This window comes from Vanacampus margaritifer, chromosome 8 (assembly GCF_051991255.1).
Source record: "Vanacampus margaritifer isolate UIUO_Vmar chromosome 8, RoL_Vmar_1.0, whole genome shotgun sequence".
NCBI lineage: Eukaryota > Metazoa > Chordata > Actinopteri > Syngnathiformes > Syngnathidae > Vanacampus > Vanacampus margaritifer.
In genome coordinates this window covers 10561437-10577101 of record NC_135439.1, presented here as the reverse complement: position 1 = coordinate 10577101, position 15665 = coordinate 10561437, and the positions used below count along the sequence as shown (strand labels likewise).

At 41.7% G+C, this 15665-nt stretch overlaps 1 protein-coding gene across 1 annotated transcript; it reads left to right on the top strand.

The window, feature by feature from the left end:
* Nucleotides 1-5400: 5400 nt before the first annotated feature.
* LOC144056269 (myosin heavy chain, fast skeletal muscle-like) lies at nt 5401-15203 on the top strand. Its single transcript, XM_077572879.1, has 39 exons — nt 5401-5453; nt 5675-5887; nt 5986-6129; nt 6208-6364; nt 6568-6595; nt 6685-6796; nt 6891-6983; nt 7074-7137; nt 7226-7324; nt 7423-7526; nt 7640-7778; nt 7862-8130; nt 8220-8390; nt 8467-8773; nt 8887-8954; nt 9030-9117; nt 9205-9322; nt 9399-9522; nt 9606-9742; nt 9834-10089; nt 10173-10415; nt 10498-10674; nt 10755-10900; nt 11086-11176; nt 11265-11654; nt 11738-11864; nt 11951-12069; nt 12155-12351; nt 12432-12615; nt 12685-12850; nt 13083-13207; nt 13299-13607; nt 13707-13910; nt 13996-14121; nt 14196-14366; nt 14454-14558; nt 14646-14741; nt 14826-14957; nt 15058-15203. Exons 2-39 carry the CDS (start codon nt 5687-5689, stop codon nt 15076-15078), a joined length of 5808 nt encoding a protein of 1935 aa, XP_077429005.1. The 5' UTR covers nt 5401-5453; nt 5675-5686; the 3' UTR covers nt 15079-15203.
* The last annotated feature ends 462 nt before the right edge of the window (nt 15204-15665 follow it).

Genomic DNA, 15665 nt, shown 5'->3' with positions numbered 1-15665 from the left:
GATGTGAGGAAGCCATCTGAAAGAAAAACAAAAAGTAGAAATTCCCATCCAGAATATAATATTTGTAATAATCATATATTGCCATTTTTGCATCTTTTTTGTTGAACAATTTCAATTATTTTACCCAACTTTAGATTTTAAGATACAATATTGGTTAAGTGTAAATGCAAAAAGAACATAATGGCATTGCTTGAAATCTTTATGTCATTACAGCAGACCATTTCCATTGTTCACATTGCATTGTTCATTGTGACCAACACATGACAGCGCTATCTCATCAAACAGACATTTGGCAGTGACATTGTTTCAGAAATCTCTTGCACGGAGCAGCCAAGAGCTCGGTTGGGGCTAATTTAAGATTCCATTATGGTACGTGATGCTGTTGTGCTTTCTCTCCAAAAGAAAGATGACACCAAAAAGGCCGCACAAATATTCCCATGTGTTGCGATTAGATTGCAATAAAATCTGATATTCTATATGTCTGGGCTTTCTATACGGTCTTATTGGGATTTAACGCAAATAGCGTCCACAAATCACAAATGCCCAAGAGGTTACTCTTCCAATTGTTTATAAATTCATTGAAGGCTTCTACTAATTACACGCCAGCTGTATTTCAGCACCGCACACCCCACAGGAAAAGTGTCCAGTCTGTGAAGCTTCCTATTCTTGGTTCAGGTTATCCATAATGCGTCTCAGTCCGAACATCTTTAGCAGTAAAATTTTAGGAGTGATAACAAAAGTAGGAGGATTAGGGATCTTTTCTTTAAGTCCTCATTCTGATCAGCACAATGAGTGCTTAGATTTTTACAGTTCGTTGGAGAAGATGCAATACATGAAACAAGGTAAGGTGCAGTTATTTGTGATCAGGGATTTAAGATCGGATAGACAACAAAGTGCAATTTTGATTGATAAGGTCAAACAGTTATTCGTGTGTTTGATTATTCTTGGTGGCCGTTTGTAGAGATGCTTAACTATTCTGCATCAATAAATGATGCTAAACACGACATTCTTAACTGCATTGAATTGTGAATAATATTATTCAAACAATGTTGATAAAGATGTGAAGTGAAATGGAATTTATAAATCTCTTTGAAGGAAGGTAGTCAGTGTGTGTTTTTGTGTGATTTCATTTTGTGTGTGCAAAAAAATCATTAGATAATAACCTTAGAATAGAAAGTTAACCTTTTTGTGTGTGTGTGTGTGTGTCAAAACAGGGATGGAACACTCTCCAATTGGTGGTAAGAACTTCTATCTTATTTGCAGTACAAGTTACAACGGAACAGTTGCTCAAGACTTAAGTCATTAAACATCACAGGAAAGTTGAATATTGTAGCCTACTTCCTTGAAAAAAATTACAACAACAATCTATAGATTAAAAAAAATCTATACTACAGAAATAAACACTGAACACAATCGAATAAAATTATTTGACAGTAATTTCTGTTGAACAGCACATGCTTTTCAATCGACTGAGTAAAAAGAAACCCCTCCTCCTCATATAGTGACCTCTGTCCGCTTGAATAATAAAAAAATAAATAAAAAAAGATGCTGCCTCACAAGGAGGTTGTTATTATTTTTTTACAAGTGTACTATATCTATCCACCATTTGTCACAGTTGACATCTTTACCACAAGACACGTCTGCACAGCTCACGGAGCATCTGCAAAGTTCACGCTGGACTTTACAAGTGCTGCTGCTTGCAGTGTGAAGCAAAAAAAAAAGAAGGAACAAAGCGAGGGAGTGGAAAGAACAATCTGATCAATCGGGTTTGAATTTAAGTGTCCAGAAAAATGACAGGAAGCAACAGAATGCCAACCTTTTGTTTTTGACAGAAGCTGGATTATCTAGAATAATCCAATATTTCTCATAATACCTATTATAACATCTACTAATTAAAAAAAAGTATAATAATCTGTATTTACTATGTAGAAAGTATTCATAGTAAACATAATATACAACAAAAATAGACACCTGACTCCCAAGAGACTACTGATTATTTCGGCAGTAGTCACTACAGTGGTGCCTTGAGATAAGAGTTTAATTCATTCCACAACCACAAATCCTCTTTCCCTATTGGAATGAATGGAAATGCAATTAATCTGTTCCAGCTTCCCCTCGCCCACTAAAAAAATTAATAAATGTTTGCACTGCGTTTAGAGCATCAGTAATTATTTGCACAGGATGAATAATATATGCCAGTGAGCATTGTTATGTTGTCTGTCTACATGTGTTGCTCCATTGCTTATGTTTAAAAAAAAAATCTTAAAAATATTATATTATATTATATTACATCTTAGCATCAGGCCAGCGGACTTTAGAGCAGTTGTTTAAAATACACAATGTGTGATTCTCTTTGTTTGATATTTAGTTATAATAATAATAAACTTTAATTGCGAGTGGCAATAAACACGTTGAAGCCACATTCTGAAGAATAGTTCTGCCACACTGCTGCTTTTTATGAAGTGCTGAGTTGAGTTCACTGTCAACATACAATGCTCATATTTCACGTTTTTGCTCACATGACAAATAAAAAAAGGAAATAACAAGTATATGTAAAATTACATCTCAGACTTCAAATAGTTAATTATAATCATCAAAATGATATCCACACATTTGTCAGTAATTATAGTATCGCAGGCTCGACTGCAGGAGCACTTTGTTTGTTACCTCTTTAAAACCAAAATACAGAAAGGAAATACATGATCCAACAGCCTTTAAAATATTATCGGGTTTGCATTGGAATAATGTTCTTTACAGTAGCAAGTGTGACTGCTTAATATACAGTCGCACTGAGTGTTAAGGTGCTATGTTGTGGCGCCATCGCATTTTGATAACACAAGCTAGTAACATTAGAAGTGTGTTTGCACTTCTGACATTTGACGCCCCTCTGGTGTTTATAAAGATGCCACTGATCCTCAACCAAAAGTCCCCCCCACACACACAAACACACACACTGATCGGCGGTGATTGACAGCAAACCAAAGCGTCTGTTAGTGTGATCATTAAGAGATGTTTTATTCTCAAGAACGATTTCAATTGAGTGACTTGCTTGATCAAACCGTCCTAAGGGCAATCTGTGTTATTTTGAACAAGCCAGTCGCTCTATGAGGCCAGTTGTCATCTAAATCAAGCAGCAGCCTTCAAAGTATCAAGTAAGACCACACCTCCTCACCCCTTAAGCTCCCGTCTTTTCACACACTAATCCTAAGAGAGCCACCAGAAGATGGACATCTAGCCAGAGGCCATCTCCAAAGACACACTTATTCTTAACTCATTCACTGCCATTGACGGCTATAGACGTCAAAAATTCATTTGAACTATTTCTATTAGATTAACATTTTTTTCCCCACTTTTGTTAACAAGAGTATGAAAACCTAGAAATTTTTTTATTGTACATTTAGAACAGATATCAAATTTGCGATTGATCGTGAGTTAACTAATGAAGTCATGCAATTCTTTACGATAAAAAATGTAATCGCCTGACGCCCCTAATTTTTAATAATCTTTTCTTTCTTTTTTTAAATCACGTCGGTTATAATTAATTGCATGACTTCAATAGTTAACTCACTAACTTAACTCAATAGTTAATCACAAATTTTACATCTGTTCTAAATGTACAATATTTTTTTTTCTAGGTTTTCATACAAAATTGGGGAAAAAAATGTTAATCTAATATAAATAGTTCAAATGAATTTTTGACGTCTATAGCCGTCATTGGCAATGAATGAGTTAAGAATAAGCATATGAATATTTAGCCCAAAAGATGGATTGTCTGGTATGTTTATTGTTTGTAATACATTTTCAAAAGTGTCTCAAGTCGATGCTTAATTTTTTTTATTTATTTACTTTTTTTTTTTTTTTTTTTAAGCATAACTGAATGACAAAGTGTTTGAATTAAAAAAACGTATCAATCCAGACTGGAATGTTGCTCACCGCTCACCTTGGTTCGTTATCCTTAACGCAGTTGCTCCTTGACAAATAAAGAAACTGTCAGACAAAGATCAAAAGGCCATACAAACACAATAAGCCTCTAGGGCATGTGGCTTTGGCTTGAGCATCAACACTGGCCTGGTGCTATATTGAGTTTTGCCCTAATAAGACGCAAGATTTCAGAGTGGGTATCGTGTGACACATATTTATTGAAGACAGAAGCTCAGTATATCTTGTGGGTAACCCCTTTAGAATTTCTTCTTGTTTTTCACTGCTGTAAGTTGATCCGCTTTCCAATGGCAGCAGTCCCTAGTGTGTCTCTACAGCGTTTTCAATTGTGCTGGCTGAGGGCCACATTCTTGGCAAAGACCATCTTTGACAGCCTATACCGAACGCAAGTGCACTCGCAAAAATGTAATCTATAAAACTCGTCTTCAAGAAAGTGCAACTGGAATGCGCCGCTCAGTTAGGTACATTTAGGGATTGTCTGTGGCCGCCTTGCGCGTCCCATAAGAGGAAGAAACGAGAATAGCTACTGGCACGGTTGTGAGAATGAATCCCTTTGGCAATCCTCCCTTTCTTCAAAGCTCAATGGCACAGATTCATTTTGTATCATTTCAGACTTGTATGGCCTCTGAAACAGTATATGGGGTGATATTTTGTAGCTCCTCCAAAAGCATACCAAGGGACCACTGCTGCGTCAAGGAGGATTAAACAGAGCTATCAGTCACACCTTTGGTCTGTCTGCACCTGCTCACTTAACCTTAGGCAGAATCTACACACAGTCCATATTCATGTAGTAGAGTTGCAGATACAGCAGTTTTCACCAGCAATACAATACAGTTGCACCATTTCCATGCATCGTATATCCAATTCAAAAATGAACAATTATTGACTTAAAATCATTGCCTCCTCACAACTGCAAGCATTTTTTTTTAAGCAAGACGTATAATTAATTATAGCGTATGAAACATAATTACATATCGCAACTACTTACATCTTTTGAGACGAACCCAAACGCTGTCATGGATCCAACAAGGAAGATATATAAATATTTCCGATGGCAGCAAGATGTAAGAACTACTTCTCAAGTAGCATGCCAAGCAACATGACCAAATTAAGAAGGTGCATGCGATGGCATCCTAGCCTACCGTATAAAAGGCAGCGTGAGAACCCATCCATGACAGACGTCCATCGAAGGTAGGTTGCTCAAAAAGATAAGCTGCAGCTTAAGTCATTATGCTACAAGAGGCTGGTACAACCTCTGGTTAACATTTATGTCCAGAAAATAATTCTGTTAAGTGGAGAGGAATAAATATGAGTTTAAGATAAAAATATTTGGAATAAATTATTTTAAAAATGACATTTGACTTTGAGTATTATGAAGGTAAACTGTTATATTGTGAAAAGGCTCTGTGAGCCTCACTATACTTATATATATATATATATATATATTTATTTATTTTTTTCAGTCTGCTGTGAAGCCTCCTGCAATTTCTTCATACGTGGTGGTGTCCTCAAAGGTAAATTCGCTATATATTTGGAGTACAAGGCAACAGAATATTCTACTTACTACAAGATGCTGCAACATGCTGTTGTGTGTGTGTAGTGTGTTCAGCCAGTACAAGATGTAACAAGATCCCTGTGTTACATAAATAATAGAACTCATTGTTGATTATCTGACCAATCGAACTACTTTGTTGACAGAAATGAATGACTGATGATTTTGTTTTACTGCTTGTAGTAAAAGGTCATCATGGGCGACGCAGATATGGAATGTTTTGGCCCGGCGGCCATTTTCCTCCGGAAGCCAGAACGTGAGCGAATTGAATCTCAGAACACCCCCTTTGATGCCAAAACAGCCTACTATGTGACCGACCCCGCCGAGATGTACCTCAAGGGTAAACTGGTGAAGAAAGAGGGTGGCAAAGCTACTGTGGAGACGCTTACTGGGAAGGTGAGAGTAAAAGAAAAGAAAATGTCAACAAACACTTTGAGGTAGGATAAGTAGTCGAATAAAAATCCTTATCTGTTCCACTTGTGTCTCTCTGTCAGTCTGTTACTGTAAAGGAGGATGAAGTCTTCGCCATGAATCCACCCAAGTTCGACAAGCTTGAGGACATGGCCATGATGACCCACCTCAGCGAGCCCGCTGTGCTGTATAACCTCAAAGAGCGCTACGCAGCATGGATGATCTACGTGAGTTCCGCTCCGAAGAGACAATGGATCCAAAGTGTTTGGTATTCATCCTTTTTAACGTCTTACATGCTTTTCCAGACCTACTCCGGGCTGTTCTGCGTCACTGTGAACCCCTACAAGTGGCTCCCGGTGTATGACGCCAAGGTCGTTTCAGGATACAGAGGCAAAAAGAGGATTGAGGCTCCACCCCACATCTTCTCCATCTCTGACAACGCCTATCAGTTCATGCTCCAAGGTACTTTGGATTAAAAGCTTCTTATTGCTCATGCAATGTTTTTTCGAAACGTAGACCTGTTTTGTTGGCTCAGCTTCGTTGTAAGGTCTGACCACGTCTTGGACAGTTCACTTAATGCACGTTCAACACAGTCAATTTATATACTCCGAGTCCCACAGAAGCAGCTATACAAACTGTTGTAAACCTTTTTCAATGTTTTACAGATAAGGAAAACCAGTCCATCCTGATTACGTAAGTGCAAAAAATTTCTTTGCATTGCGACTGCTGTTATACTCTCGTCATTCTTTATGAAACGCCTTTAAATCTATTTTGTAAACCAGCGGAGAATCGGGCGCAGGAAAGACTGTGAACACCAAACGTGTCATCCAGTACTTTGCGACAATCGCAGTGGCTGGAGGAAAGAAGCAGGAACAAACTGCTGGTAAAATGCAGGTGAAGAGTGATTCCCTATGAAACTTGACACTTGAGTTCCAAAGCAGTCATAGAATGTTTTGTTGGTGACCGACAACTGTGATTTCTTCTGTAGGGCTCACTGGAAGATCAAATCATTGCAGCTAACCCCCTGCTGGAGGCTTATGGTAATGCCAAGACTGTGAGGAATGACAACTCATCCCGATTTGTAAGTTTCTATATTTGATATAAAACAAATGAAATCACAATAGCATTGATCATATCTGACTTAAGAAAATGCGAATTGCTTTCCGCATAGGGTAAATTCATCAGGATTCATTTCGGAACCACTGGCAAGCTGGCTTCAGCTGATATTGAAACATGTAAGTCATGTTATTGAAAATTCCTTCTGCAGAATCAACTTTGTGTGCTGTAGGGAATAATTTCCTTTTTCGACACGAATCTATACAGACCTGCTGGAGAAGTCTCGTGTGACTTTCCAACTGTCAGCTGAGAGGAGCTACCACATCTTCTATCAGCTCATGACTGGCCACAAGCCCGAGCTTATTGGTGTGGATTAGTGAATAATATTCATACTTTACTGCCACTGAGTCTATTTCTGCAAACACATATATACTAACATACATGCTTTTTTTTTTTTATCACAGAGGGACTCTTGATCACCACAAACCCGTATGACTTCCCAATGGTCAGTCAAGGTGAAATCACTGTCAAGAGTATCGATGACGTTGAGGAATTCGTCGCCACTGATGTAAGCGCATTGTTGGATTGAGTTCCAATTCACCTCATCTACAGTATACTGTGGGTGATGTAAAACTCTATTGGATTGCTAACGTTTGTATCCTAATTGTGGCTTCTTTGCAGACTGCCATTGACATTCTGGGATTCAGCGCAGATGAAAAGGCAGCAATGTACAAGCTGACTGGAGCTGTCATGCATCACGGCAACATGAAGTTTAAGCAGAAGCAAAGAGAGGAGCAGGCCGAGCCTGATGGCACAGAGGGTAGGAAATATAAGCCATTCAACATTCAATAATATATAGCATTCAACAATACATTTCTAAATATGATTGCTTTTGACTTTCAGTGGCCGATAAAATCGCCTACCTCATGGGTCTGAACTCTGCTGACTTGCTCAAAGCTGTGTGCTATCCCAGAGTGAAGGTCGGAAATGAATATGTGACTAAGGGCCAGACCGTGCCACAGGTCAACAATTCCGTCTCAGCCCTGAGCAAATCAGTCTATGAGAAAATGTTCTTGTGGATGGTGGTCAGAATCAATGAGATGCTGGACACCAAGCAGCCCAGAAGCTTCTTCATCGGTGTCTTGGACATTGCTGGTTTTGAAATCTTTGATGTAAGTAGGCATTCATCATAACACATCCAGAGTTGAGTCCAAATTGAGTTCATTTGAAAACGGTTGTTGACGTTTTCTTAACGTGACAGTTCAACAGCTTGGAGCAGCTTTGCATCAACTTCACCAATGAGAAACTGCAACAGTTTTTCAACCACCACATGTTCGTCCTGGAGCAAGAGGAGTACAAGAAAGAAGGAATCGAATGGGAGTTCATTGACTTCGGCATGGACTTGGCTGCCTGCATTGAGCTCATCGAGAAGGTATCGAAGAAAAAAAAACGCTCTATTCCGAAATCATTGTGTTGGTACTATAGTAAAAGATGGAATGTCATTACAGCCAATGGGCATCTTCTCCATCCTTGAAGAGGAGTGCATGTTCCCCAAGGCCTCAGACACAACCTTCAAGAACAAACTGTACGACCAGCATCTTGGCAAAAACAAGTCCTTTGAGAAGCCAAAGCCTGCCAAGGGCAAAGCCGAGGCCCACTTTTCTCTTGTTCACTACGCTGGCACTGTTGACTACAATATCAGCGGCTGGCTGGACAAGAACAAGGACCCCCTGAACGACTCCGTTGTTCAGCTCTACCAGAAGTCATCTGTGAAGCTTTTGGCTAACCTCTATGCCGCGCATGGCGGAGCTGAAGGTAAATTGATGTCATCTAACTGTAGATGCTGTGTTTTTGGCTCCGTACAATACACTTGTATGGATTGTGAAAAGGGCCGCAATACAAACGTACATGTCATGTTCACATCACAGCCGAGTCTGGTGGCAAGAAGGGCAAGAAGAAGGGTGGCTCTTTCCAGACTGTCTCAGCTCTTTTCAGAGTAAGTGTTTACTCCTAAGAAATGTGTGTATCAAATACTGTGGCTTCCACTAAAATTCTCTTTTTCACATTTCAGGAGAATTTGGGCAAGCTGATGACCAACTTGAGAAGCACTCACCCTCATTTCGTGCGTTGCTTGATTCCTAATGAATCCAAGACTCCAGGTACAGCACAATATCTGTCATATTAGGATTACATTAAGACTGCTGTGCGATCACCAAAACTCAACTGAATTTAACACATTTTTCAAGGTTTGATGGAGAACTTCCTGGTCATCCATCAGCTGAGATGTAATGGTGTGCTGGAGGGTATCAGAATTTGCAGAAAGGGATTCCCCAGCAGAATCCTCTATGGTGACTTCAAGCAGAGGTAGTGATTAATATGAGATGGTATTCGCGTGAAAAATCAGTTATTGGAAATAACCATCAATTTCCCCTCAAATCAGATACAAAGTGTTGAATGCCAGTGTGATCCCTGAGGGACAATTCATCGACAACAAAAAGGCTTCAGAGAAACTCTTGGGCTCTATTGATGTTGACCGGACTCAGTACAAATTTGGACACACAAAGGTGATTTGTTTATCTGGGATGAACGTGAACCCGTCGACGCACTACTCCGACACATCCTTTACCGCATGGCTACTGTCTTCCAGGTGTTCTTCAAAGCCGGTCTGCTGGGTACACTTGAGGAGATGCGAGATGAAAAACTTGCTATCCTGGTGACCATGACTCAGGCTCTCTGCAGAGGCTACGTTATGAGGAAGGAGTTTGTTAAGATGATGGAGAGGAGGTACGAGATGTTGAGATTATTTATGGCATTGATAAGTAAATGACATGATGTTCATTCCAACTACTGATTCGTGTTTGCTCGCTGTTCTCAGAGAGGCCATCTACTCCATCCAGTACAACATCCGCTCATTCACCAATGTCAAACACTGGCCATGGATGAAGCTGTACTTCAAGATTAAGCCTCTGCTGAAGAGCGCTGAATCTGAAAAGGAGATGGCCAACATGAAGGAGGACTTTGAAAAGACCAAGGAGGATCTTGCAAAGGCCTTGGCCAAGAAGAAGGATCTGGAGGAGAAGATGGTTTCTCTCCTGCAGGAGAAGAATGACCTGCAGCTGCAGATTCAGTCTGTATGTTAAACAGGAAGTTATTTAGTCATGTATTTACTTCGGAATGAATTATTTGTTAAAATTATATATCATTGCGACTCCAGGATGGTGAAACCCTTAGTGATGCAGAGGAAAGGTGCGAGGGGCTCATCAAAGCCAAAATCCAGCTTGAGGCCAAAGTCAAAGAGTCCTCTGAGAGACTGGAGGATGAGGAAGAGGTGAACGCTGAGCTCACCGCGAAGAAGAGGAAGCTGGAGGACGAGTGCTCTGAGTTGAAGAAAGACATCGACGACTTGGAACTTACCCTGGCTAAAGTTGAGAAGGAGAAGCATGCCACCGAGAACAAGGTTTGCTCTTTGCAATATTTTGCACTTTGCAATTCATTCGGAACATTGTACCCATTTAACTAGCATTAATTCAACTGTGCAGGTCAAAAACTTGACTGAGGAGATGACCACTCTCGATGAGTCCATTGCCAAGTTGAGCAAGGAGAAGAAAGCCCTCCAAGAGGCCCATCAGCAGACCCTGGATGACCTTCAGGCAGAGGAAGACAAAGTCAACACTCTGACAAAGGCCAAGACAAAGCTGGAGCAGCAAGTGGATGATGTGAGTCATGGGAGATTTACTCACCAAACATCATAATAATGATAAATAATAATAATAATGAAATGCCTGATTCAAAACAGCTTGAAGGATCCCTGGAGCAAGAAAAGAAGCTCCGTATGGATCTGGAGCGATCCAAGAGGAAGCTGGAAGGTGATCTGAAGCTGGCCCATGAGACCATCATGGATCTGGAAAATGACAAGCAGCAGTCTGATGAGAAAATCAAGAAGTAAGGGAACGATGGCTCTCGGAGTTGAACAAATTCATTAATTCTGTACAAATAATGTTAATGATGTCATAGGGCACTTTCCCACTGGCTGCTAAACTCTTACTTAGATTGTGATCAGGACAATGCTCTTCAAAATTTCCAAATTGCTTTTGCGCTTTACCTAATTCAGTTGCATTGTTACACAGGAAGGACTTTGAATCAAGCCAGCTGCTTAGCAAGATTGAGGATGAACAATCCCTCAGTGCTCAGCATCAAAAGAAGATCAAGGAACTCCAGGTTGGTTAAAGGATGTTAAGCTCGCCATTGTGATGGAAACCTAGACTTCATTGCACTACTTCATCATTCCTATGATTACAAATAACAGGCCCGTATTGAGGAGCTTGAGGAAGAGATTGAAGCCGAGCGGGCTGCTCGCGCCAAGGTGGAGAAGCAGAGGTCCGATCTCTCCAGGGAACTTGAGGAGATCAGCGAGCGACTTGAAGAGGCCGGCGGAGCCACCGCTGTTCAAATCGAGATGAACAAGAAGCGCGAGTCCGAGTTCCAGAAGCTGCGTCGTGACCTGGAAGAGTCCACCCTGCAGCACGAGGCCACCGCCGCCGCCCTCCGCAAGAAGCAGGCCGACAGCGTGGCCGAGCTCGGCGAGCAGATCGACAACCTGCAGCGGGTCAAGCAGAAGCTGGAGAAGGAGAAGAGCGAATACAAGATGGAGATTGACGACCTCAGCAGCAACATGGAGAACATCTCCAAATCCAAGGTTAACCAGCACCATTTAGTTCAATTTACAACATACTCATGAACTCCGCGATTTACAAAGTTTCCTCTAAAATCTTTATCTAGACTAATCTGGATAAGATGTGCCGTTCCCTTGAGGATCAACTGAGCGAGCTGAAATCCAAAAATGATGAACACGTGAGACAGCTTAATGACGTTGGTGTCCACAAGGCAAGACTGCAAACAGAACATGGTGAGAGACAACTACAGTATCTACATCTCGCTAGTGTTTGCTTCAGGGGGTCTCGGATATTGATGACAACCGATGTTTTCTCGCAGGTGAAATCAGTCGCCAGCTGGAGGAGAAAGAGGCCCTCGTCTCTCAGCTGACAAGGAGCAAGCAGGCTCACATCCAGCAGATTGAAGAGCTCAAGAGGCACGTTGAAGAGGAAGTTAAAGTACGTGAACACTTATGAGTGAAACAGTACTTTCTGACATTTCTAACATTTGATAACAAAACAAACCCGTCCCCTTTTTCAACAGTCCAAGAACGCCCTGGCCCACGCTGTCCAGTCCTCCCGTCACGACTGTGACCTGCTCCGAGAGCAGTATGAGGAGGAACTGGAGGCCAAGGCCGAGCTCCAGAGGGCCTTGTCCAAGGCCAACAGTGAGGTGGCCCAGTGGAGAACCAAATATGAGACTGATGCTATCCAGCGCACTGAGGAGCTTGAGGAGGCCAAGTAAGTCATAAGAACCACACCCATCAGTCGCATCAACAATGCTTCATTCTCACGATATTTGCACCAAACACTTTCTACAGGAAAAAGCTTGCTCAGCGTCTCCAGGATGCAGAGGAGTCCATCGAGGCAGTGAATGCCAAATGTGCCTCTCTGGAAAAGACCAAACAGAGACTTCACTGCGAAGTGGAGGACCTGATGATCGACGTGGAGCGAGCCAACGCTTTGGCTGCCAGCCTTGACAAGAAGCAGAGGAACTTTGACAAGGTCTGTTTGGATTATGCCTAGTGCAGTCAAAACAAATGATTAATAAATGTCTCTTTTACATGTTTTCAGGTTCTTGCTGAGTGGAAGCAGAAGTTTGAAGAGGGCCAGGCAGAGCTGGAGGGAGCTCAGAAGGAGGCCCGCTCTCTCAGCACTGAAATGTTCAAGATGAAGAATTCTTATGAAGAAGCTCTGGACCATCTGGAGACCCTGAAGAGAGAGAACAAAAATCTTCAACGTGAGCCCAAAAATTCTCCTAAATCATTACACTTTCTAGAGCGTGCACTCCCAAACACATACAATGGCGAAAACTATTGTCTTTGCAGAGTGCATAAGTGCGGACAGACTCATGAGTTACAGCCAGAGAGAATACTTGAAATTAATATTTTAATCCCTATCACAATGCCGCACAACAGGAATCTCAACATGAATGAAGAAATAAAAGTTCCCTATTTAATGCTTTATTACAGAGGAGATCTCCGACCTCACGGAACAAATTGGCCAGACTGGAAAAACCATTCATGAACTGGAGAAAGGCAAAAAGATTGTGGAAACAGAGAAGTCTGAACTGCAGTCCTCTCTTGAGGAGGCCGAGGTATAAATCCGGAAAATGAAAAGATTTTTCAAAAAAAATGCAGGAACGACCGCAAAGAAAAAACTTGCTTTGTTTGATTGTTTTTGTCAAGGCAACTCTTGAGCATGAGGAATCCAAGATCCTCCGCGTTCAGCTTGAACTGACCCAGGTCAAGGGTGAGATTGACAGAAAGCTTGCAGAGAAGGACGAGGAGATGGAACAGATCAAGAGGAACAGCCAGCGTGTGATCGAGTCCATGCAGACCACTTTGGATGCTGAGGTCAGGAGCAGGAACGATGCCCTGAGGCTGAAGAAGAAGATGGAGGGAGACCTGAATGAGATGGAGATTCAGCTGAGCCATGCCAACCGCCAGGCAGCCGAGGCCCAGAAGCAACTGAGGAACGTTCAGGGACAACTCAAGGTACATACAGTACATCCCTTTTCTCTTTTCATTCATGGCTAAAGATGGAAATCTTCATCTTCAACTCCGACTGAACCTGCTCTTTTAACATTCGTTTAGGATGCTCAACTGCACCTTGATGATGCAGTCAGAGGTCAGGAGGAGATGAGAGAACAAGTTGCCATGGTGGAGCGCAGGAACAACCTGATGCTGGCTGAGATCGAGGAGCTGAGAGCTTCTCTGGAACAGACGGAGAGAAGCCGCAAAGTGGCTGAAGCTGAGCTGGTTGACGCCAGCGAGCGTGTGACGCTGCTGCACTCTCAGGTAAATAAATAAAATAAATAATTGGCTCTTATAAGTATAAAATATCTGGAAACCAAATCTTACGCAATTCAAACTCTTTATTTAGAACACCAGCCTGATCAACACCAAGAAGAAGCTGGAAGCTGACCTCGTCCAGGTCCAGGGTGAAGTGGAGGACGCTGTGCAGGAATCCAGAAATGCTGACGAAAAAGCCAAGAAGGCCATCACTGATGTGAGTTTTAACGCACACTGTCAATTCACCTCATTCTAAAAGCGTTTGTTGAGCTCACGGTTCTCGCGCTGTAGGCCGCTATGATGGCAGAGGAGCTGAAGAAGGAGCAGGACACCAGCTCTCATTTGGAGAGGATGAAGAAGAACCTGGAGGTGACCGTCAAAGACCTGCAGCATCGCCTGGACGAGGCCGAGAGCCTGGCCATGAAAGGAGGCAAGAAGCAGCTCCAGAAACTGGAGGCTCGGGTAAGTTGTCCCAAAGAACAAAACATTTTCTTAGCTTTATTCAGGGAGATTTGTGGTTTGACAAAATTGAACACCGTCCACTGAAAGGTCCGTGAGTTGGAGAGTGAGGTTGATGCCGAGCAAAGGCGTGGCGCTGAGGCCATCAAGGGTGTGCGCAAATATGAGAGGAGAGTTAAGGAGCTGACCTATCAGGTAGGTTGAACAGCATCAATTTTCGCAAATCAATAGATAAGGTGGCAAAAGAGCGATTTTAAGATGAGTAATTTTCAATTACAATAGACCGAGGAGGACAAGAAGAACGTTCACAGGCTCCAGGATCTGGTGGACAAACTCCAGCTGAAGGTCAAGGTCTACAAGAGGCAGTCCGAGGAGGCTGTAAGTATCCCAGATGATTCTCTTACCGTATTCTCCTACGAATCATCCAGAAGCGTTATAACCCAAATGTGATCTCTGGTACAGGAGGAGCAGGCCAACTCTCACCTGACCAGGTACAGGAAGTCTCAGCATGAGATGGAGGAGGCTCAGGAGAGAGCCGACATTGCTGAGTCCCAGGTCAACAAGCTGAGGGCAAAAAGCCGTGAAATGGTTAAGGTAATAACAAATGGTCTTGTCAAAGTAAAACTCCCTAACCTGAGACCATCTAAATATCTAACCAGCATATTTTTTTTCTCTACACCAACTGTCTTTGCAGACCAAGGAAGGCGAAGAGTAAGCGGGGAATCAACGTGACTCAGCAAGAGTCATATAATATGATTACCTTGCTGCCACTTCATGTGACCATTACATGATGAAAATGTTGTGACTCTGTCAATAAAAGATGGATGTCTTGCAAAAGTTTCTCAGTGTCATGCTCCTCCTTTTTTGCTTCCTTACACAAGTTCCAGTAATGAGAGGAATCAAACATTGCAACTTTAGACACCATCGTATACCCAAATATTTGTCCATTTTATTCTTATTCACAAATTTACAAATTTGACTCTTGTGGAGTACAAATACAAACTCACTGTGCACAATTACTGATTGAAGCAATAAAAGGTTAAGAAAATAAACATTGACCCATAAAGGGTACATTAATGTGCATTGTGAACTGTAAAAAGCTCCCTTTAAGTGCCACCTTCAATGCTCCTGGCAATCATGGGCTCTTAAAATGCCATCGCTTTACTCTCCCTCACTATGGGGGACCAAAACTGCCAAAATTCAAAATAAATAAATGACTAAAAGTGAAAATAAAAACGGATGGAAAAAATATAATTTGAAAATAAAAAATAAATATAAATGGAACTAAAACAACAATAAATA